Raw genomic sequence first — 23,862 nt, forward strand, 5'->3', positions numbered from 1 at the left:
TCAGTCCCTCAGCTTTCAGGATTGCTAAATAAAATATAAGGTGAATCATACAGAGCTTTCCTCCGCGTCACTTCCGAAGAGGCTACGTTAGAAAGGGCAGGGGGCGGCCGCCTTGAGGGGAAATGGCTGAGATAGAGAACCACTCAGTAATGACGTGTGATCACGGGGTTCCAGGCAAACAGGAAGTCCCTAAATACACAGCTTAAGGTAACAGAAAAACAGGCGGTACAATTTAGGTAGATTCCTATCAAAAAATATTTTAAAAGGCTAATTGTCTCTCAATTCTAGAGCTTTTAAGACTGAAGACACCTATTTCCATAAAATTTATGAGATAAGCACATTATTCTCTGATAATGTGTGTTTTAAAAGGCTAATTTTCTTCTCAAAAAATAAATCTGAATGCCAGGAAACACACACACACACACACACAAAACCTTAGTCTTTCTTTTAAAGTAAATGGATTGTGGAAATAGTAAGCATGATTGAGGAAATTCTTAACATTGTTCTTGTTAATCAAACAAGTGATTTTCTCACATTCAAGGACAAAATATCTTGGTTTCTCACTTGTGCAAAGTCTTTATTTTCAAATGTATTTGCTTAATTCCAGTAATCTGTTGTTACTTATCAAAAAATGTAAATTGGTCTAAATTGTTCAGTGAGGCCAGAAAAACGCCACTGAAACTAATGATTACTACCACCCCTTCAGATTCCTTTGGTTGCCAGTCAGTAAAGAAAGAAACAGGATTAAATAAACACAAGACTGACCAGACTCTGCTGGGGAACTAATGAAGAAACAAATGCTATTGATGCGGAGAGTAACCGCACACTCCATATAAAATCAACCTGAAAATGCGTCTACTTTTTAAAGTTTAGAAAACGAGGTATGGATTTTTAGTATCTATTTTTTCATTTATTAAAAAAAAAAAAATAGAGGACCAAACTATTAGGTATAAAACACAGTGCAGCATACTGTACAGCCAATATCTTACAGTAACTTCGAAAGTGTGAAAGCATTAGTTGCTAAGTCGTGTCTGACTCTTTGTGACCCCAAAGAGTCTTTGGACTGTAGCCCGCCAGGCTCCCCTCTCCATGGAATTCTCCAGGCAAGAATAATGGAATGGTTGCCATTCCCTTCTCCAGGGCATCTTCCCAAACCTGGGATGGAACCTGGATTCCTTGCATTGTAGGTGGATTCTTTACCGTCTGAACCACCAGGGAAGCCCCGAAAGCGTACAGTGGTGGGTTTTTTTTTGGCCAAGCAGCGAAGCTTGTGGGATCTTAGTTCCCAAACTAGGGATGAAGCCCATGACCCTGGCAGTGAAAAGGCAGAGTCCTAACTAGGCTGCCAATGAATTCGCTAATAATAACTTTAAATGGAGTATAATCTATAAAAATACAGAATTACTATGTTATACACTTGAAATGAATACAACATCGTAAATCAATTTAAAAAATTATGGGGGGAAAAATAAACATGTTCTTGACTCAATATTCCTTAGCTGCTTTTCACAGATTGTTATTTGTGTTGATCTAATGGCTCCTTCGTCCTTTTAACCCCATGACATTCTTCTCTTTACATATTTCTGAATATCCTCTTTCCTTTCTTCTCAGGAGAAGATGGGTCCCACGAAAGGCACCAGGAGTAACATGGATTTCCTAAACAGTCCTGACCAGGCCGGGGTTCACCGAGACAGAGAACAGTTTTGGAAAACTCCCTGCGTTCATGGCCCTTAACCACAGTTCTAGATTCAACATGAGCGGACGAGTTCTGTGTGGGGCCGGCCTGCTCTGTGTTTCCAGCCAGAGCCACAGTGACGACAGGGCTCCACCATACTCGTATTCACGCTATCAGGAGCACGCACGCAGCACCAAAAACAGCGCGTAAACTGCCACATTAACGGCCCGGGGGGGGTGGGGGTGGGAATGAGAGGCTTGTCTAAAGTTTCTCAGTTGTTTTTGCTTAGAGAAACATAATGATTCCTTCAACTCCAGTGACTGTTGATTTCTCCTGTAGTGATCTTCCTGAGGGATATATATATATATATAAAATCTTCAAAGGATAATCAAAAGAGACAGGAATTTTGCTTTTATCCATCAGAGCAGAGAAGCCCTGAGTACTGCTCTTGTTTACTAAAGGCCTTCTAATTAAAACGATCTCTTATCATAAGAAGGCATATATCATAGTTATTAAAGCGAGAGCTTTGAAGCCAGGCAGTCACGTGTGACCTTGGGCAAGTTACCGAGGTGGGTGCCCTCACTAAAATAAGGATGCTCAGAGTCCCTCCTGGGCGCTGGGAGGGTTAAGTGAGATAATATTTGGAGAGCTCTTAGAAGAGCTTCTGCCGCATACTAATTCAGGAAGCATGAACATTAATCATCATTTCCATTGTAACTAGGAGAGAAATGAAAAAGCTACAACAGTTTACTTTTTGAAGAACAGTTCAGTATCTCAGACCTATTCTTTCTCACAAGAGTAGTCCAGATAAAAAATGTTTCAGCTGACTTCTAGGAACTATTTTTTGGACCCTTATATACACATATATCTCATTAGTAAGAACACTGCTAATTTTTATTAGATTATTAGTCTATTCAAATCTTAATGATTTTGCTTTATTTTCTTCTAAGATGACTGTCTCAGTCTCTCTAAGATAACAACTTAAAATGTAACAATTAGAAAATCACACGATCACCAGGCATAATTTTTTCAATGTACTTTCTTGCTACACCTACTGAAATGCTGCTGTTGATTTTTACTCGCTCAGTCCTGTCTGACTCTTTGTGACCCCATGGACTGTAGCCCGCCAGGCTCCTCTGTCTATGGGATTCTCCAGGCAAGAATACTGGAGTGAGTTGCTATTTTCTTCTCCAGTGTAATCTTCCTGACCCAGAGATCGAATCCCGGTCTCCTGCATTACAAGTAGATTCTTTACCACTAGCCACTGGGAAGCCCCAAACTTACTGAAATGAATGCTTTCTTTTGGATCAGTACTGGCTCCCCAAAAGTAAAAAAAAGTGTTCAAAACCTTTTTTCATTTTAAGAAAGAACAACAAAGTGGCTGGCATTAAGTTGTACTGAAAGTGCAGCAGTCTCTAAATCAGCGGCTAACTGGTGATAAATATTCTTCTATTCTTCTTTAAACAGTAGGACCTTTCATGAAAAAATTTGGTGACCCTCCTCCCACCATAAAAGCCACCTACACTCTCCTCTGTTACTGAGGTCTGCAGACCAAGGGTGAAGACTACAGAATTTACTACACAAAAGGATCTCAGTTCCACCCCATTACTGTCCCACAGTGTCATCCCCAATTCCATACAGGATACCAGCCCCACGGGTCGGAACGATAATGAGATCGCAGTTATATAAACACTCAGGAGCTGCCGCAAGCAATTTGTCCACGAGCTGACAATATTCTGCTTGTCTGAGGTGAAAAGTAAGAAAGCCTTATTTTAACACAAAAGTTCCACTGAGGCTAAATTTTCTGCCGTGAGCTGAGGAAAGCAAGGGGCTTCCGAAGGACGCACGTTCAGCGCACTTGCTAGGGCAAGGAAACCAAGTTTTTCCCCAAGCTGAAAGCGTTCCGTGAAACGTAACCCTACTTGCATCAGAGGGAGGTCCACAGCTACTCAGATCACCTGTACCTCTTTCAGTGAAAAGCGATCTCAACAGTTTTTGTATTTTGGAGGTGAAAAAATAAATTTTATTTAAGATTAAAGTTAAATTTGGGGAGATTTGTAGGTAAGTACTAATTATTCTTTGTCTTTTCACCTTTTATTTCTCAATTGTAACAACTATTTACTTACACACAGACTAAAGATTTCCTTCCCGCTGAATTAAACCTATAGATAACTAGGTTGGGGGGAGCACTATTACCACCCCGTGAAAATGAACACACGGGATTATTCACTTACTTCGTCCCAAATCTAGAACAGCGTCTGGTACATAGGAAACACTCAGCAAATACTGGCTGAAGGAATGAAGAGGACTCTTAAGGTTTCAAGCAAAACTGTCTGCCAGAGTCAGGACTAAGTACTAGATCACCAAGTGCAGAGTCAGGACTACGTGCCAGATCATCAAGTACAGAGTCAGGACTAGGTACCGGATCAAGTGCAGAGTCAGGACTAGGTGCCAGATCATCAAGTACAGAGTCAGGATTAGGTACTGGATCAAGTGCAGAGTCAGGACTAGGTGCCAGATCATCAAGTACAGAGTCAGGACTAGGTACCGGATCAAGTACAGAGTCAGGACTAGGTGCTGGATCAAGTACAGAGTCAGGACTAGATGCCAGATCATCAAGTGCAGAGTCAGGACTAGGTGCCAGATCATCAAGTACAGAGTCAGGACTAGGTACTGGATCATCAAGTATAGAGTCAGGACTAGGTGCCGGATCATCAAGTACAGAGTCAGGACTAGGTGCCAGATCATCAAGTACAGAGTCAGGACTAGGTACCGGATCAAGTACAGAGTCAGGACTAGGTGCTGGATCAAGTACAGAGTCAGGACTAGGTGCTGGATCATCAAGTGCAGAGTCAGGACTAGGTGCCAGATCATCAAGTATAGAGTCAGGACTAAGTGCCAGATCATCAAGTACAGAGTCAGGACTAGGTACCGGATCAAGTACAGAGTCAGGACTAGATGCCAGATCATCAAGTGCAGAGTCAGGACTAGGTGCCAGATCATCAAGTACAGAGTCAGGACTAAGTGCCATATCATCAAGTATAGAGTCAGGACTAAGTGCCAGATCATCAAGTACAGAGTCAGGACTAGGTACTGGATCAAGTACAGAGTCAGGACTAGGTGCCAGATCATCAAGTATAGAGTCAGGACTAAGTGCCAGATCATCAAGTACAGAGTCAGGACTAGGTACCAGATCAAGTACAGAGTCAGGACTAGGTGCCAGATCATCAAATGCAGAGTCAGAACTAGGTGCCAGATCATCAAGTATAGAGTCAGGACTAGGTGCCAGATCATCAAGTATAGAGTCAGGACTAAGTGCCAGATCATCAAGTACAGAGTCAGGACTAGGTACCGGATCAAGTGCAGAGTCAGGACTAGGTGCCAGATCATCAAGTACAGAGTCAGGATTAGGTACCGGATCAAGTGCAGAGTCAGGACTAGGTGCCAGATCATCAAGTACAGAGTCAGGACTAGGTACCAGATCCAGTGCAGAGTCAGGACTAGGTGCCAGATCATCAAGTACAGAGTCAGGACTAGGTGCCGGATCATCAAGTACAGAGTCAGGACTAGGTGCCGGATCATCAAGTACAGAGTCAGGACTAGGTGCTGGATCATCAAGTGCAGAGTCAGGACTAGGTGCCAGATCATCAAGTATAGAGTCAGGACTAAGTGCCAGATCATCAAGTACAGAGTCAGGACTAGGTACCGGATCAAGTACAGAGTCAGGACTAGATGCCAGATCATCAAGTGCAGAGTCAGGACTAGGTGCCAGATCATCAAGTATAGAGTCAGGACTAGGTACCGGATCATCAAGTATAGAGTCAAGACAAGGTGCCGGATCATCAAGTACAGAGTCAGGACTAGGTGCTGGATCATCAAGTGCAGAGTCAGGACTAGGTGCCAGATCATCAAGTATAGAGTCAGGACTAAGTGCCAGATCATCAAGTACAGAGTCAGGACTAGGTACCGGATCAAGTACAGAGTCAGGACTAGATGCCAGATCATCAAGTGCAGAATCAGGACTAGGTGCCAGATCATCAAGTATAGAGTCAGGACTAGGTACCGGATCATCAAGTATAGAGTCAAGACAAGGTGCCGGATCATCAAGTACAGAGTCAGGACTAGGTGCTGGATCATCAAGTGCAGAGTCAGGACTAGGTGCCAGATCATCAAGTATAGAGTCAGGACTAAGTGCCAGATCATCAAGTATAGAGTCAGGACTAGGTACCGGATCAAGTACAGAGTCAGGACTAGATGCCAGATCATCAAGTGCAGAGTCAGGACTAGGTGCCAGATCATCAAGTACAGAGTCAGGACTAAGTGCCATATCATCAAGTGCAGAGTCAGGACTAAGTGCCAGATCATCAAGTACAGAGTCAGGACTAGGTGCCGGATCATCAAATGCAGAGTCAGGACTAGGTGCCGGATCATCAAGTATAGAGTCAGGACTAGGTACTGGATCATCAAGTATAGAGTCAGGACTAGGTGCCAGATCATCAAGTGCAGAGTCAGGACTAGGTACCAGATTAAGTGCAGAGTCAGGACTAGGTGCCAGATCATCAAGTATAGAGTCAGGACTAGGTACCGGATCATCAAGTATAGAGTCAAGACAAGGTGCCGGATCATCAAGTACAGAGTCAGGACTAGGTACCGGATCATCAAGTGCAGAGTCAGGGCTAGGTGCCGGATCATCAAGTATAGAGTGAGGACTAAGTACGGGATCATCACGTGCAGAGTCAGGGCTAGGTGCCAGATCAAGTGCAGAGTCAGGACTAGGTGCCAGATCATCAAGTGCAGAGTCAGGACTAAGTGCCAGATCAAGTGCAGAGTCAGGGCTAGGTGCTGGATCATCAAGTCTAGAGTGAGGACTAGGTGCCACGGACTGAGTACCCGTTCCTAAGTCATTCATTTCCTAGATACTACAACACAGTTTCAATTACTGACATTTCAAACAATGTAACTGCTAAATTATATTACAGTTAATTATATTAAATAAAAGTGGGATGTCACTAATGTGTGTCACACATGCAAAATGAGATGCCTCCTCCCACATCTTTAAGTGAGCACTTATCGCCCAGACAAGGGTAAGAACGTGGGACAGTAAACTAAAAAGTCTGTTCCTAAATGCTGCAGGGGCCTGCAAAGCAAAAAAAAGAAAAAAGGTAGACTTCTATAAAGACACTCTTACTTAAAAATGCAGCAGCAGTTGTCATGTTCAGACCTGTCTTTCTGGATTATGTTAAAAGCTACTACGTGCACCACAATCTCAATTCCCTAATTCTTACTCAAGTAGTATTGATAGATATCAGTAGTATTTCTCTAGCAGAGAAAATTAGTCAGGAGGAACAAACTAACTGCATTTCTGTGACATTTTTTTCCAGTCATATTAAGAGACTATCCAAGCAAACCACTGCCAGCTCATGAGACCATCTGAATGCCGAGCATAACATATCAGGCAAAGTAAGTCAACACTAGAGTTCTTTATATGATAAACTAATGTACTGAAGGCATCAGGTATTTACGAGAAAATGGTAGTTTACATAGTAGACATATGTGCCATAGGTGCAAAAACCATAGATAATTGTTATTCAGAAAATGGACAGCCACACTGGAGCTAGTCTTTACCTCCACAAAAGCCACCGGAAGTGATCTCTTCTTCAAATGCATCAGAGAAACCCTTTCCTGCATTTAGTTTTGCCAGTCGACCATCGATAAACTGAAATTAAAACATGTCAAATATGTTAACTGTCATTTACTTCATAAGATTAGACTTTTACTTACACCAAAAGTACTAGCAGACACTCACGTTACATGTGTATAAACACAGATATACAACAAGAAAACGCAGACCACTGAGACAGCAGGTGGACCATGAACAGAAGCTGGTTAGACAGACCCCATCAGTAAATAAAACAGTGTGGACACAAAGACCACAGCCCCTGGGAGGGTCTGCACAAGGCTTGCTGCCAGCCCAACCTTGGCCTGGGGGAGCTGAATCCACCCCCAGGCCTCAGTGTTCTCAGTATTTGCTTCAGGACACGGCTGCGCACATTAAATTAACACAGGTTTATTATGGTTACGTAAGCATCCAAGAAATGTTAGATGTTACTATTTTGAAGTTGATATTAACTTTATCCAGTAAAATAAAACACTCCAGATCTGAACTACTAGTCCTAAAGGGTAAGAGCACCAGATAGGTCTAACCACCTAATAATACAACAAATATACCTTCACAATTCCCAGCAAATGTGTTGACCAAATGATCAAAACTGTGGTTACAAATATGAATAAAATTCAAAGTAAATTCCTGTTGACTTACAGGAGGTTACCTTAAACAATATTTTTCGGCATTCTGAAAGGAGAGATGGGGGTGGGAACTCGAAGCTACCAAAAGTACCCAGAGATCCTCTTCAAAACACAGCCCACCATCTGCTCTGCCCCGTTTCCACCCTGCTCCTACACACACAGCAAAGCAGAATCCCGGGGTTTCGGAAAATATCCTTAAGGGATCGTCTTGTTGACCGGCTCCAGGCATAAACCAGTGACACGTTTTACACACGCGTGTATCACTGGCACTTGGTTAGTTTTATATTGTTGGTCTGTGGCACCAGACATGTGTGTTTCTTAGATTATGAAAAATCTTATAAATGTTTTGTGGTTTCCCCACTCATGATGATGGTGAATTGTCCTTAAGGCTCCGTTGCATGAGAGCCAAAGGCTGACATAAGGAAGTCTTCAGTGATGTCTGAAGAACAGACTTGAGACTGAGGATTAACGTAAGAGGTTCCTCTTCATCTTAAGAGAATTAATTAATCCTGGCCATGATTTTTTCACCCTATAAATTTAAAGTTTAGATAAATAAGAGACCTTGACTTCTAAAACCTTCTCATGGTCTGCCCTGGTTTTCTGGTTAAATGGTTAAAGGACAAAACTAACCGAGAGGAGGGGTGAGGTCGGTGTCATTCCCCGGCAGAAACTGGAAGCCACTAACCACGTGTTGGCAGTTAAGATGCTGAGACAGAAATCTCTTACAGACCCAAATTAGGAAAGAATGGCCAATGAACCAAAAGGTTCCTGTGCAAAATGACGTTTAACTGCCTTTTTACCGTAGAATGGTTTTGGCCAAAAACGTGGTAAAATGAGTTTAAAGGGACATAACCTAAAAAGACACGGCCATGGCATTTTTGCCAAGAGTATGAGCTGCTCTCATAAAAATGAGAACTGAGAGCAGGGCCTGTAGATGGCCCATTTTAACACCCGCATTATGCTTGGCGCGGAGGAGGTACCGAGACTACAAACAAATGTGAACGTGGAGTCTGGCATTTGAGAGGTTGCCTCTCACTGCCATCGTTAGCTTTATGATCTCGGGTAGCCTGCCGTCTCTGAGACCGTCTCCCCTTCTGTAAAATGGGAGTAACAACACAGAAACATCTGATGGGGTTTTGTGAGAGTTAGTTACCAAAGGGGAAAGGTGAGGGATAAATCAGGAATTTGGGATTAACAGATACACACTATTATACATGACATAAATAAACAAGGACCTACTGTATAGCACGGGGAACTCTACTCAACATTGTGTAATAACCTATGAGGAAAAAGAATCTGAAAAAGAGTAGATACATGACTGAACTGCTGTGCTGTACACCAGAAACTAACAACGCTGTGTATCAACTATTCTCTTAAAAATTTAAACGATCACATTTAGTGCCCGTGGTGCAGGCAAAGAGTGAACGTTCAATACTCAAGTCCACTTTCCCCACCACCTCCACCCTTCCTGTCGCAAACTCCTGCACTTCCTGAGAAGGGACCACAGCCCCTTGGTAGAGGCAGCTTTAACGCCCAACACGTAAGTGGAAATAGATGCTTACCGAGGGACGGAACACACAGAAATGATCCTAAAGGGCACACGCTTCACGTGGTTTAAGAGTTAAATAGCTATAATGTGTGGAATTACTCATTTCATCTTGTGCTAAAAGGCAGTTAACTTACAATCCTGGGTGTCTTTGCTACTACCTACAATAAACAGTTAATTTGAAACTAATGTAGTTTAAAACGCCTGCAGAATTTGACTTACGCACATTTTCAACACAGTATGATAAATCAAACTAAAGTGATCTAATGTGACGGATTTTGAAAAAATAAGGTGAAGCACAATGATAAATTTAAAGTAATACATTACTGACAAGTGGAACAAACTAAGACATCCTTTTAAAGGACTTAATTTGCCTTAAAAGATTAAGACTACAAGACTGTTTAAAAGGTTTTCATTTTTGTGTTTACTGGAAATAATCCATTCATTTTAGTTTGAGTGGAACAGTTCAAGTCTAGAAAGAGATAAATCTCAAAACTATTTACTGATGATGCATTTTTGAGCATGACTAATTACTTTGTGTTACTAAACTAGTGATTTGAGCTAATAGAAATGCACCACTTGGTAAAACGCCCCATGTTATCACTGACTTTGCAAACAATCATCTCAGTGACTGACACTTATCAACATACACACTTAACGAAAATGTTCTTAAAAGGTTGATTGTGTGCACACACACACATACACATTACACACACACACACATACACCAACGCAGACCCCCAGGAATAACTGAGAAGAGATATTAAGGGAGAGGAATGCTGAACCTAACAGTTCTCTAAACTCCTTTTTATATTTTTGATTCAATAACAGCTTTTTTTTATTTTCCCAAGTGGGGTTGGTTCATGGTCACACCACTCTTATAACTGGAGCGGTTCATAGTAGGTGAAAACAGTAGCTACTGCTGTAGACAGAGAGGTAATTCTGAACTAAACAGCATTACTTGCAGGAAAAGCAGAGGCTACACAACACATATCGCTTAGCAAATGTATTCAAGACATACATTTTGGAAGAATTAGCTAAGAATGGCAAGTAATAACAAGTAAAACTGTAAATAACAATGGAGGTACTTCAGATATAAGATAAAATTAGGTTGCAAGGAGGTTTTTAAAAGAGTGCATGAGTATGCTTTAAGATGAGGCTTTTTACGTAAATCTTAATATTTCGCTTTTTACTCCAAAAGGAAAAATTAAAACTGGAACTAAACATGCGCAACCACCTCCCAAAACTTAAAAACCGTAGCCGGAAATCTCAGAAAAGTTCACAGGCCTGATCCACAGAACTGATTCCAGAATTTAATTATGAAAAACAGATGAGATGTATTTAATAAGAATAAATGCATTCCTTAAAATCAATAACATCATCCCCTCTAAGTCATCAACAATTACCAGAAGTGGATCTGGTTAATCCTTAGGATGTGATCTTGAGAGGGTGTAACAGGTTACAAGATAAGTGTAATTAGGCAGCAAAACTGCTTCCTGCTGCCTCTTTTTGATACTGACATCACTAAGGTTTTCTGAAGTGTCTTTATCTTCAAGTAACTATCTGAATAGGAGATCGAGTGAATCCAAAGAAACTACGCGTTGCTGTAAATGCACTTCAGTTTGCACGATTGTCTAAGGGAAATGAACTTGCACCATCCAACTTCTGAAACACAATCAAGATGAACGCTGTAAGAGTACAATAAAACATGAAGGACACACTTGGATGGCAAGCTTCTTCACAAAAAACATAAAAAATATGTTCTGATCAGATTCACAGGTTAAACTTTAATGGTAGGCCAGTGGACCACCGGGAATGTATCTTTCCTCTGAGAGACAAAGTATGTGTTTCTCTTAATACTTTGATAACTTCACTACTCAGCCCATTTCTGGCATTTAGTCCCCAAATCCAAAACAAGCTGCGCTACTAATCTGTGTTCTAATGACTGCAGTGCTTCAGACATATGTCCCATAAATATTTAATTGCAATCAATCCATCAAATCTCTGAGGATGACAGTGATTAAATTTCAAGATTCTTCTATCATTTTAAGAGAAGTATGTGATTTTTCAGTTAAAAGCTCGTAAGAAGGTTGTCCTGAGGAGAGGAGGCCAAACGAGGGGTGGGGAGCACTGACTTCAGTGCCCAAGTGGCAGTCTGGTCCCTGAAGCAAAGCAGCAGGGGCACACGTGCAACCCAGCACACAGATGTGCACACCCGCAAGAGCTCCTGATGAAAGTGAAAGAGGGCAGCGAAAAGGTGGGCTTAAAACTCAACATTCAGAAAACTGAGATCATGGCATCTGGCCCCATCACTTCATGGCAAATAGATGGGCAAACAATGGAAACAGTGAGAGACTTTATTTTCGGGGGGGCTCCAAAATCACTGCAGATGGTGACTGCAGCCATGAAATTAAAAGATACTTGGTCCTTGGAAGAAAAGCTATGGCCAACCTAGACAGCATATTAAAAGGCAGAGACCATTACTTTGCCAACAAAGGTCCATCTAGTCAAAGCTATGGTTTTTCCAGTAGTCATGTATGGATGTTAGAGTTGGACTGTGAAGAAAGCTGAGTGCTGAAGAACTGATGCTTTTGAACTGTGGTGTTGGAGACTCTTGGAGACCCTTAGACTGCAAGGAGATCCAACCAGTCTGTCCTAAAGGAAATCAGTCCTGAATATTCATTGGAAGGACTGATGCTGAAGTTGAAGCTCCAATACTTTGGCCATCTGATGCAAAGAACTGACTCATTTGAAAAGACCCTGATGCTGGGAAAAATTGAAGGGGGAGGAGAAGGGGACGACAGAGGATGAGATGGTTGGATGGCATCACTGACTCTATGGACATGAGTTTGAGCAAGCTCCAGGAGTTGGTGGTGGACAGGGAAGCCTGGCGTGCTGAAGTCCATGGGATCGCAAAGAGTCAGACATGACTGAGCGGCTGAACTGACTGACACTCCTTCGCCTGAAGAAAAATGTTGTTCAGTTGCTAAGTCCAACTCATTATGACCCCATGGACTGCAGTGCACCAGCCTCCTCTGTCCTCCACTGGCTCCCAGAGTTTGCTTAAATTCATGTCCACTGAGTCGGTGATGCCATCTAACCATCTCATCCTCTGCCATCCCCTTAATGACTATGTCTCAAAAATTTACTTATTAGAAACCCTTTTTGAGCACAAAGATAACGAATAAAGTCTTGAGAGCTAGAGAAAAATAATTTTTAATAAATCAGAAATCTTTAGAAATTTAAGTAAAAATTTAAATACAGTAAAAAAATTTACTTTTAAAACATATTAATTTCTTATGGATCTTTAACATTTCCTTTCTATATAATACTTTGGGGTTAAAAAAAATAAGTTGTCTAATTTAAATATTTCTTCTTACACAGGCTCAGTAAACCTTGACGGGTTAGTGAGAACCACACTGAAGTACTACAATAAATTAAATCATCAGATACTTACAGCCATGTGCTAAATGCCAGGCCTTCAGTTCGCAGCTATATATAAACACAGACTGCAATAAGTAGGAATAAGGCAGGTCAGCTTAAAGCTAAACCAAGAGAATGAAGTATGTAAAGGGACAGAAATAAACTATTATTTTTATTCCATTTCAAGGACTGGGTAATCACATGACTGAAGTGTATTAAATTAGACCACCATGGTACAAGGAATAGAAAAACACTCTGAAGGGTATAAAATTTACCACTCAGTGCAATTTATCATTAGAACCAGTAACTCAATGGAACAACAGTCCTTCTAAAATACATCAACAGACATGAAATAATTTGCAACAGGATTAAGTCCTTTGAACTTCTTGACCACCAGACCATGAACTCATTCATTCATTCAATAAACTTTTAATTGAGTATTTACCATATGTTGGGTTCTCTTTTAGACGTGTGAAGACCAGAAATGAGTGAAACAGACAAAGATTCAAGCCTTCATAAGATTTAAGTATCTAGTGTTGGGGGATGGCATGGCAGGGCGCAGAGCAGAATGCATGAAATAATAAACGCAATAAGTGACGTAATACGTCAGAAGGGGATGAGTGTGGGAAATAGAACAGAACTGCCAGGGGAGCTCGGGGCTGGGGGCAAGGAGCTTTCAGGTGTGGACAGTGAGGTCCAGGGCAGACGTCACGATGAAGACAACACCTGAGCCGAGGCTAGAAGGCAGGAAGGCAGCAGGCCTGGGGTCAAGCAGGGAAGCGGACCCAGGAAACGGGGCTCCCGGCATCGACACAGGGCAGAGCAGGCTGGCGGGGAGCGAGCACCCGGGAGTCCCGCACGGAGGCCCAGGGATCCAGGGAGGAACTGAGCCGGTGTGAGGCCGGTGCTCTCCTGAATTCACAACCTAACATATCAACAGCACTCTGGGCAACCCCTTTCCTCTCCAGCCCACTCGCTCTCCATCTACTCTGCATCTCTGCTCCCCTTAAAGGTCCAACTGCCTCCCCCTCTCTTCAGCTGATGACCCTGCTGCCGAATCCCACTGATTTAGAAAAAGAACCTAAAGCAACTGAAGGAGGCGTTCTGCCCGCCCCAGGCACCAGCTCTCCTCCAGCCGCACGCCGTGTCGGCTCCGCGGAGGCCAGCTCCTCGCCCGGCCCACAGACTCGGGTGCTCCTCCTGACCCCACGTCTTCTCCCGCTCTGTCCCTGTCGATGCTCCTCCTTAGGGGACAACTCAGACCAGCTGACGGCACTGCTGTCCCCACACCCTCCTCGCCTGCCCCGTAGTCACAAGGGCTCCCTCACCTCCCCAGCAGCGCTGTGCCCGCTGGGGCGTCCCATCTCCACGTGACCAAGCCCAGAGATCAGGTCCACGTTCTCCCCTGATTCAGCCCATCACCAGCATCTGACAGAGCCGGGCCCTCCTTCTCTCCTTGGCCCCAGAGGTAACTGAACCCTCTCCCGTGTCCGGGGTCGCTCACTCAGGCCTCCTCCTTGGTGGCTGCCCTCTGCTCCTCCCCGGCCCCTGGGCCACCTGTCGTTTCCATTTATACACTTCCCCTGGCCATCTCACTTGGTCTCCAGTCCAATGACTCTAGACACTACCATCTATCTACACGCTGATGACACCCACACGCATATCTTAGGTCTAATTTTGGCTTCTGCCTCTTTATCCATCTGCCTAAAGCGAAAGAAAGTGTTAGTCATCCAGTCGTTATCTGACTCTTTGCAACCCCATGAACTATAGCCTGCCAGGCTCCTCTGTCCACAGAATTCTCCAGGAAAGAATGATGGAGTGGACTGCCATTCCCTTCTCCAGGGGATCTTCCCGACCCAGGGATCAAACTCAGGTCTCCTGTACTGCAGAATCGTTACTGTCTGAGCCACCAAGGAAGCCCCGGATCAATGTCTTGTTTGGATGTCTAACAGACATTTCAGACTCATCATGTCCAAAACTGAATGCTTATTCTTCCCCCCAAATTTATCCTCTCCGCAGTCTTCCCCATTTCAGAAAAATTAACATACATCCTGCCAGTTTCTTGGTTGAGAAATCATGGATCCATGGATTCTTCACTCCTCTTTCTCTCACACTTCACACTAAATCTTTCAGCGCACCCACTGACTTTATCTTCAGAACAGATCCACATCTGACCTCACATCTTCCATGGACCAGATGCAAACTGCCATCTCTGCTCACCCAAATTACAGCACAGCCTTGGATACCGTTCTTCTGCTTCCTCGTCTGACCACCCTACAGGACACTGCTCAAATGCCACATTCTCCCTGAAATCTACCCAGCTAATGAGCTACTTTAGTTGGGCTTCCCTCGTGGCTCAGCTAGTAAAGAATCTGCCTGCAATGTGGGAGACCTGGGTTTGATCCCTGGGTTGGGAAGATCCCCTGGAGAAGGGAAAGGCTACCCACTCCACTATTCTGGCCTGGAGAATTCCATGGATTATACAGTCCATGGGGTTGCAAAGAGTCAGACACGACTGAGCAATTTTCACTTCACTGCAAGCTACTTTAAGCTGCAATCCCACCCTGACCCCTGGTGATCCTCCTTTCCTGTTTCATTTTCTTTTCCACAGTACTCATCATCTCTAAATATGCTACATAATTTAGTTAACTTATTTTCAGTCCCCCTCATACAGAAACACAGAATTCACAACATCAGAAATTCTTTTCTGTCTTGTTCTCTAATGCAACCCAGCACCCAGAACACTTCCTAGGAGAGCAGACACTCATACACTGTTGAATGAGAAGAGGAATAAAGAACACTTAGACGAGTGCTTCTAAAACATAGTGTGGGTATCTTTACGGTGTGTGCATGCTTAGTGGCTCAGTCATGTCCGACCGACTCTTTTTCTAAAACATAGTGTGGGTATCTTTACGGTGTGTGCATGCTTAGTGGCTCAGTCATGTCCCACCGACTCTTTTGCGACCCCATGGACTCCATGCGTTCCCATGCGACACCAGGCTCCTCTGTCTATGGGCTTTCCCAGACGAAAGTACTAGAGTGGGTTGCCACTTCCTCCTCCAGGGGATCTTCCTGACCCAGGGATTGAAACCACGTCTCCTGCACTGGCAGGCAGATTCTTTTACCACTGCGCCAATCGGTAAGCCCCATTTTTATGGTATTTCATTAATAATGTAAATTTCTGGGTTTTAGTCCAGTGCCCCTAAACCACAAATTTGAAGGTGAGTGTCAAGGACATGCATCTTTAATAGACTTTCCCGCTAAATCTGCTGCAGGAGGTCTGGGAACACACTTAGAGAAACAACCTTTAGGATGCTACTCGAAACTCATCAGCAAAGGATGCCGAAAAATGCATTCCTAGTCCTAATAAGTTCCCTCCTGACACACTCCTCCTCTCTACCAATAAGTGTCTGCATTTTCTCTAGGGCAAATGTTACTTTTCCACGTTATAAAATATGTGCTTGATACAGTTACTATCTCCCGTCCGCTCATATGTCAACTATTTCCTAATACTCCAGAACGCTTGACTCTTCAGCACTAGTGATGCATGTGCTGATCTGAGCTAAAGATGACATCCCATAAATAACAAACTATCATGCTTCTTTCAAAAAAGATTAACAGGAAAATGGAGAGATGTATAAGAATGTATTATTTATGTTAAAAGCTTTCTAAAGTCTCCAACTAACATAAAGCAAAATATGTTACTTTTGACTGCTTTTGTCCAATACCTTATTAAGTCAGAGAAACTGGGTCATGGCACAAAATACAGAGCACTGAGGGTCTCAGAGAATGTCCACTTTCACATACTGTAGCATCAAGCGGCTCTAGGTTGGGAATTATAGACACCACTCAATGAAAAACACAGAAACACCTGATTCCTACAATTTAAGGATTTTCACAAATGAGCTCCATTATATTCAATTTTTCAAGTTTTTCATCTACCAAAATCATAAAGACATTCTGCTGCCTATTCCTTACAATAAGAATAGGGGTTTTTATTTGGTTTCTTTATTTAACAAAACTAAGTGTCTGCTATACACTAGAATGCCTGCATTGAGTAACGTGAAATGGAGACAGACGGTGCGGGCAGAGGAGACAGGGAGGCGGCCAGCACACGTCACTGTGTTCCTCATTTACCCCTGGGCAGACGGGGGGACTTAGCTGCTCTAAGTCCCAGGCTTCCCTGGTGGCTCAGGAGTAAAGGACCCGCCTGCCAACACAGGAGACATAGGCTCAATCCCTGGGTTGGGGGATCCCCTGGAGAAGGAAATGGATACCCACTCCAGTTTTCTTGCCTGGGAAATGCCATAGACAGAGGAGCCTGGTGGGCTAGAGTCCGTGGGGTCACAAAGAGTCAGACACGACTGAGCACATCCAAGTCCTAACTTTACCACATGCTACTGTGGACACTCTCAGCAAGTTATTTCACCTCCCCGTAACTACGGTTTACAAAGTGCAAAGTGGCAGTAATAAAGTATGACACGCTGTGGCCACTGCAAAGATGAACCCAGATTAAAGCCTTCAAACAGTACCCAGCGTAAGTCAGTATTCAATGAACGTTATTTTTATTTACTCACAATTACCATCATTCAGTCTCTCACTATTTATTATCTACTGCAACTCAAGTGAGAAGCATAAAGACAAGAAATCATTTTCAGAGACCTAAGAGCAAACTCCTAGAATGGCTACAGTAAGGGTCTTTGGAGACGCAGGAGAGGAAAAGTCAGAGCCGTAAGACCCAGAAGATGAAGGCTTCTGTGTGCCAGGCTAGGGTCTGAGTGGCATCCTAGACACAGTGAGAAAGACTGAAGATTTGCTTTTCAGAAAGAACACTCTCAAAGCAGGCTGGAGGAAGGCTTGAAAGGGGGGCTAAATGAAAGAACACGAACCACTCCCCCAGCGCAAGTCACTGACACCGGAGCTGGAGAGAGGGAAAGAGGGAAGGCCAAAGGATGTTCAGAAAGAAGGATCAACAGAGCACAGTCAAACAACTATGTGAGAAAGACTGGAGACGATGGCGTGAGAAAAGATGGCGCCTAGTTTTCTGGTTTAGGCAACAGGGTAAAACTAACTTACAAACGAAGGGGTGCAGGATGGCTCGTATGTGAAGGTGCATCTATGTGAAAGGGCGTCACATGTGTGCGTGTGGGAGTGTGTGTGTGTATGCCCACACATACCCAAAGATACTATACACACACACACACACACACACCTGCAGTCACAAAGAGTCGGACACAACTGAGCGACTTTCACCATCTGAATAAAGCCGTGTTCAAGACCCCTCATCATAGATAACTAAGGCAGTTAGTCCCTCGTGAGGAATCCCCAGGAGCTGGCACGAGTCAGAGACGTGGGAGTCTGAGTACAGAGACACTGGGGGACCAGACAGAGGAAAGCATAATGAACAAGGGCCCTGAGCAGCTGCCCAGAGAATCAGGAGGGAAAGCGAGAGCGTCGTTGTTGCTGTTGTTCAGTTGTGGCCAACTCTTTGCAACCCCATGGACTGCAGCTCACCAGGCCTCCCTGTCCATCACCAACTCCTGGAGCGTATTCAAACTCATGTCCATTGTGTCAGTGATGCCATCCGTTCTCTGTCATCCCCTTCTCCTCCCACCTTCAGTCTTTCCCAGCATCAGGGTCTTTACCAATGAACCAGCTCTTTGTATCAGGTGGCCATAGTATTGGAGCTTCAGCTTCAGTCCTTCAACGAATATTTAGGACTGATTTCCTTTAGGATGGACTGGTTGGATCTCCTTGCAGTCCAAGGGACTCTCAAGAGTCTTCTCCAACACCACAGTTCAAAAGCATCAATCCTTTGCATTCAGTCTTCTTTATGGTCCAACTGACATCCGTTCATGGCTACTGGAATAACCAGAGCTTTGACTATATGGACCTGTCAGCAAAGTAATGTCTCTGCCTTTTAATATGCTGTCTAGATTTGTCACGGCTCTTCTTCCATGGAAAGTGCATAGTAAAATGAGCAGAAACTTTAGTTCCAGGAGTCTTAACAAACAATATCCAAGAAAATAATTTCCTTTACTGTGTTAAGTGTAATGTGAGATAAAAGGAAGAGCCCTAAAAATACTGGCTCAAATCTCTGTAAAGCTTTGAGTTAAAGATGGTGCTGCCAGGGCTGTGGATTTAAGAAGCGGTTTCTGGGATTCCTTCCAAATCCATTATCTGAAGAGGAATTTATCCAAATGGAACCGACTCTCATCCATCTAAGCCGTGTTTATTCCCTGGTATCGTGGAATGTTAGGGCCGAAAGGTATCTCAGACCTAGTGACCCTTCAGTCTAGCTCACGTTACAGACACAGAAACTAAGGCCTGAAGAGGATGAGAAGTCAGCTGTCAGTGAAAACACGGCCCATTACTGGTGGATCCATAAAGAGTGTGTGTGTGTATATATATACATATATATGTATACATATATTATATATTTGCATGTATGTATGTATGTTTTGGGGGCTTCCCTGGTGACTCAGTAAAGAATCCCGCCTTCAGTGCGGGAGATCTGGGTCACATCCCTGGGCTCAGAAAAATGCCCTGGAGAAAGGAATGGCTACCCACCCCAGTATTCTTGCCTGGAGGATTCCATGGACAGAGGAGCCTGGTGGGATACAGTGCTTGGGGTCTCAACAAGTCAGACACAACTGAGCCACGAACACTTGCACTTTCTTTCACTTTCATGTATGTTTTTATACAACACTTAGATTATAATTTATAGTTAAATTATAAATTAACAGCTTAATGCATAATGATAAAGCCAACTACCAGAACATGCCCTCCCTTACAGAAAAGATCAGAATCCTTTCAGCTTACCCTTCCCTTGTCTTTCTTTACAGCTTTATCACAAAGATGTTTCCCTAAATAATACATTATTTAGCTCTTCTCACTACAGAACATCATTACATAAAAGGACTCATCATAACAACTCTTCCGCGATGTGCTCCTTTCCCTTAATTCACTCACGTTCAGTCTCACTGCAGTGCGCTCATCTCTCTGCCGTGCAGCAACGTAACCACTTAGTCATCTTAATGCTGACGAACATGTGAGTTCAGCGCCAGCGTTTTTGCGTTACAAGTAATTTTAGTGAATGACTTTTGCTGCCAAATTTAGAGTGAAATCACTAGGTCAAAAGAAATCTGCATGTTTAAGTTTCAGCGCCAAAGTGCTTTCTCAAACAAGCTGTGCAAACTTTCACTCCTATCAACAGGTGAAACTTGGTCCCTCGCTCCATGTCTTTGCCAAAGTTTGAGATTTTCAGGTTTTTAAAACGGGGCCAATATGGTGAGTGTGAGGTGATATTCCATTATGTTTTTACTTGCTGTTCTCTGATTATAAACAAGGCTGAGCATCTTCTATGTCTTTATCAGCCATTCAGGGTTTTCAAGTGCATGTGCTTATCCATGTCTTATGCACAATGACATTGTTTTTATTTTTTTTAACGAACATACAGGTTTGGTTTTTATATTCTGGACTTTAATCTCTTGGGTGGTTCAAAAGAATTGCAAATATGAAGTCTTTTGATGGTCAAAGCTCTTAATTTCAGTGAAGTCAAATTTATTAAGCTATTTTCTTATATCCTATATAACTTGTCTTTATACTCAAAGTAATGAAAGTCAAGTCAGTTTGGTGTGTTACTTTCTAAATCTTTATATATTTTTGGCTCAATTACATATGTGAGGCATTCCAATGCTAAGAGATAGAACCTTCCTCAGAGAGAAATATTAATGTTTTAATATTAAGTATGATGTTTACTGAAAATGTCTTTAATCATGTATTTTTGCTTTTATCATGAATATTATGACGTTTTTGCACCTGTTGATCTAATGATCTAATGATCTAATGATTTTAGTCAAAGAGGAGAGTGAAAAAGTTGGCTTAAAACTCAACATCCAAAAAACTAAGATCATGGCATCCGGTCCATGGCAAATAAGATGGGGAAACAATGGAAATAGTGAAAGACTTTATTTTTTTGAGCTCCAAAAGCACTGCAGATGGTGATTGCAGCCATGAAATTAAAAGATGCTTGCTCCTTGGAAGAAAAGCTATGACCAACCTAGATAGCATATTCAAAAGCAGAGACGTTACTTTGCTGACAAAGTTCCATCAAGTCAAAGCTACGGTTTTTCCAGTAGTCATGTACAGATATGAGAGTTAGATCATAAAGAAAGCTGAGTGCTGAAGAACTGATGCTTTTGAACTGTGGTGTTGGAGAACTCCTGAGAGTCCCTTGGACTGCAAGATCAAAGGAGTCAATCCTAAAGGAAACCAGTCCTGAATATTCATTGGAAGGACTGATGCTGAAGCTGAAGCTCCAGTACTTTGGCCACCTGATTTGAAGAACTGACTCACTGGAAAAGACCCTGATGCTGGGAAAGACTGAAGGCAGAAGGAGAAGGGGATGACAGAGGATGAGGTGGTTGGATGGCATCACTGACTCAGTGGACATGAGTCTGAGCAAACCATGGGGTCGCAAAGAGTCAGGCACAACTGAGCAACTGAACTGAATGATTTTACCCCAGAATCAGTTAATGTAGTGAATTACATCCATAGATTTCCTAATGTCCAACTACCACTTAATTTCCAGAATAAAGGCAATCTGCTCATGAAGCAGTAACCTTTTTAATCCTTATACTAGAATTGGCTAAAAATATTTTAAATTTTACATCTGTAGTCGTAAGTGGGGCTGGCTTATAATGTTTTCTTCTCATGTCATCTTAGATTTTAGAGTGGAAGATTATCTCAGTCTTACAAAAGAAACTGAAGTGTCTCCCTTTTGCCATAATCAAAACAGCAATTTTTTGGAATCTGAATTGGAACCAATTGATTCTTGAATGTACGGGAGAACCTGCCTGTCTGATACAGTAAATGCTGGTTAAATTTAATTCTTACGTGTGGGTACTGTGTGTGTTCAGTCATGTCCGACACTTTGTGACCCCACGGACTGCAGTCTGCCAGGCTCCTACATCCATGGGATTTTCCAGGCAAGAATATGGGAGTGGATTGCCATTTCCTTCTCCAGGAGATCTTCCTGACCCAGGGATTGAATCCAGGTCTCCCACATTACAGGCAGACTCTTTACTATCTGAGCCACTGGGGAAGCATATTTACCATTTATTTTGCTCTTCCTTTCTTCTTGCATCTGAGACCTTCCATCTTAGAGCTAAGAAAATTTTCTCCCTGAATTACTTTCTTAAAATTCTTCCTTAAGAATGTCTTTCTCCTGTTGGTGTGGTAGTCAAGGTTCAACTAGAGAAGTAGAACCAGTAAGAGATTAGACAGACAGACACACACACATACACATAGGAGATTTATGGTAAGACCCTGGCTGACATGATTATGAGGGCTGGCTAAGTAAGTGGCACAGGACAGGCAGCTGGGAAGAACAGACACGGCAGGTGGCTCTGCAGGCAGGGGCCAAGCGGCTGCCCACAGACAGAGCTCCCCTCTTGCAGGCAAACCTCGGGCCTGTTTTACAAGCCTTCTGCCCAGTTCCGACAGGCCTACCCAGCTTACATAGGATAATCTTCCTTACTTAAAGCCAAATGATTACAAGTTTAAACTATATACAAACAAGTATCTTCACAGCAACACTTAGATTTGCTGCTGCTATTGTTCAGACGCTAAGTCTTGTCTAACTCTTTGCGACCCCATGGACCGCAGCACACTAGGCTCCTCCGTCCAACACTATCTCCGGGAGTTTGCTCGAATTCACGTCCATTGAGTTGTTGATGCTATGTGATTAAATAACAGGGGGGCCACAGCTTTGCCACATGGACACACCATTAAAGGCAACACAGAGTGCAAACTCCGCTTTTGCAGGGAAATGTATTCACAGCTCTATTACAATTAAAAGATATTTTAGTTGACTAGGTATTCTTTCTAAAGAATTTTTTTTTTTAATTCTTTTACTTAAAAAAAAAGTCCCTCTTCATTGAATATTTTAGAGCTGAATACGCCATGCAGGTATAGATTCCTCCTCGTCTCCTCAGTCTGGGGCTGAGGGACTTCCTGAACAGACGAAGCATGTGTGTCACTGGCTCCAGCACCGTCCTTCCAATGTGGTCTCTCCTCCACGTCCTGTCCGCTCCGTTTATAACTGAGCGTGTGGATTACAGGCCCATCCACTCCACCCTTCGAGTCTCTTACACTTTGTTTCTTTATAGCTCTGTACTAAAATCTGGATAATTTTGCAGATATACCTTCCAGTTCAGCAAATCTCTCTTCCATCAGATCTGACTGGCTATGAAACACATCAATTTCCTTTCATGTGAATTACATGCTTCCTTACCAAGAGTTTATTTGCTATATTCTTAAAACTGTCTTCATATTCTTTAAAGTTTTTCTGTCCTGAACATTTTTAAAGCCTCTTCTACTTATTTGAACATCTTAAGTACAGCTATTTTATATTGTACTTCTGACAATTCCAATATTTGAAATCTTTGCAAATCCATTTCTGACTGCTGTTTCTGGTTCATGATCTGTTTCCCTGTATGTGTGATGACTGTCAACAGTGAACTTTCTCCTTAGGATTGCAGCTGGGAGAATTATCCAATGCCCAGACGAAGGGGGGTGGTTCCTCAAGGAGGGGGTGTACTTGCTGCTGCCAGGGGCCTGAGGACACCTACAGTTAGGATTACCTTACACTTGAGTTTGGTCAGCCCAAACCAGACATTACGAACTCAGGCTTCGGACTCCTGTGCACGCTGGTGCATGGGACTTCTCCACAGAGCTCCTTCCTCGCCTCCCGGTTCCAGAGCTTTGGGGGCACAAGGCCCCAGAAGTGGCTTGAAGAAAGGCACACTTTTATTTCTGGTTTAGCTTTATACCAAGTCTTCCCGGACTTACAAGGGCTGAATCTCCCATTACACTTCTCATCCTGGAGAACAAGCGCTAGGGCTTTGTC

At 43.0% G+C, this 23,862-nt stretch overlaps 1 protein-coding gene across 7 annotated transcripts in view; it reads right to left on the minus strand.

The window, feature by feature from the left end:
- Nucleotides 1-23,862, minus strand: part of DENND1B (DENN domain containing 1B) — a 271,030-nt gene that overhangs the window by 45,448 nt on the left and 201,720 nt on the right. For 6 of the 7 annotated variants that reach the window (XM_027565776.1, XM_027565775.1, XM_027565777.1 and 3 more), the window contains one exon: nucleotides 7,301-7,391. In XM_027565776.1, the coding sequence (XP_027421577.1) occupies nucleotides 7,301-7,391 (91 nt within the window). Of the gene's footprint in view, nucleotides 1-7,289; nucleotides 7,392-23,862 lie in introns of those variants that run through there. The other variant, XM_027565780.1, reaches the window with a different exon arrangement.

The sequence above is a fragment of the Bos indicus x Bos taurus genome, chromosome 16 (assembly GCF_003369695.1).
Source record: "Bos indicus x Bos taurus breed Angus x Brahman F1 hybrid chromosome 16, Bos_hybrid_MaternalHap_v2.0, whole genome shotgun sequence".
Classification (NCBI taxonomy): domain Eukaryota; kingdom Metazoa; phylum Chordata; class Mammalia; order Artiodactyla; family Bovidae; genus Bos; species Bos indicus x Bos taurus.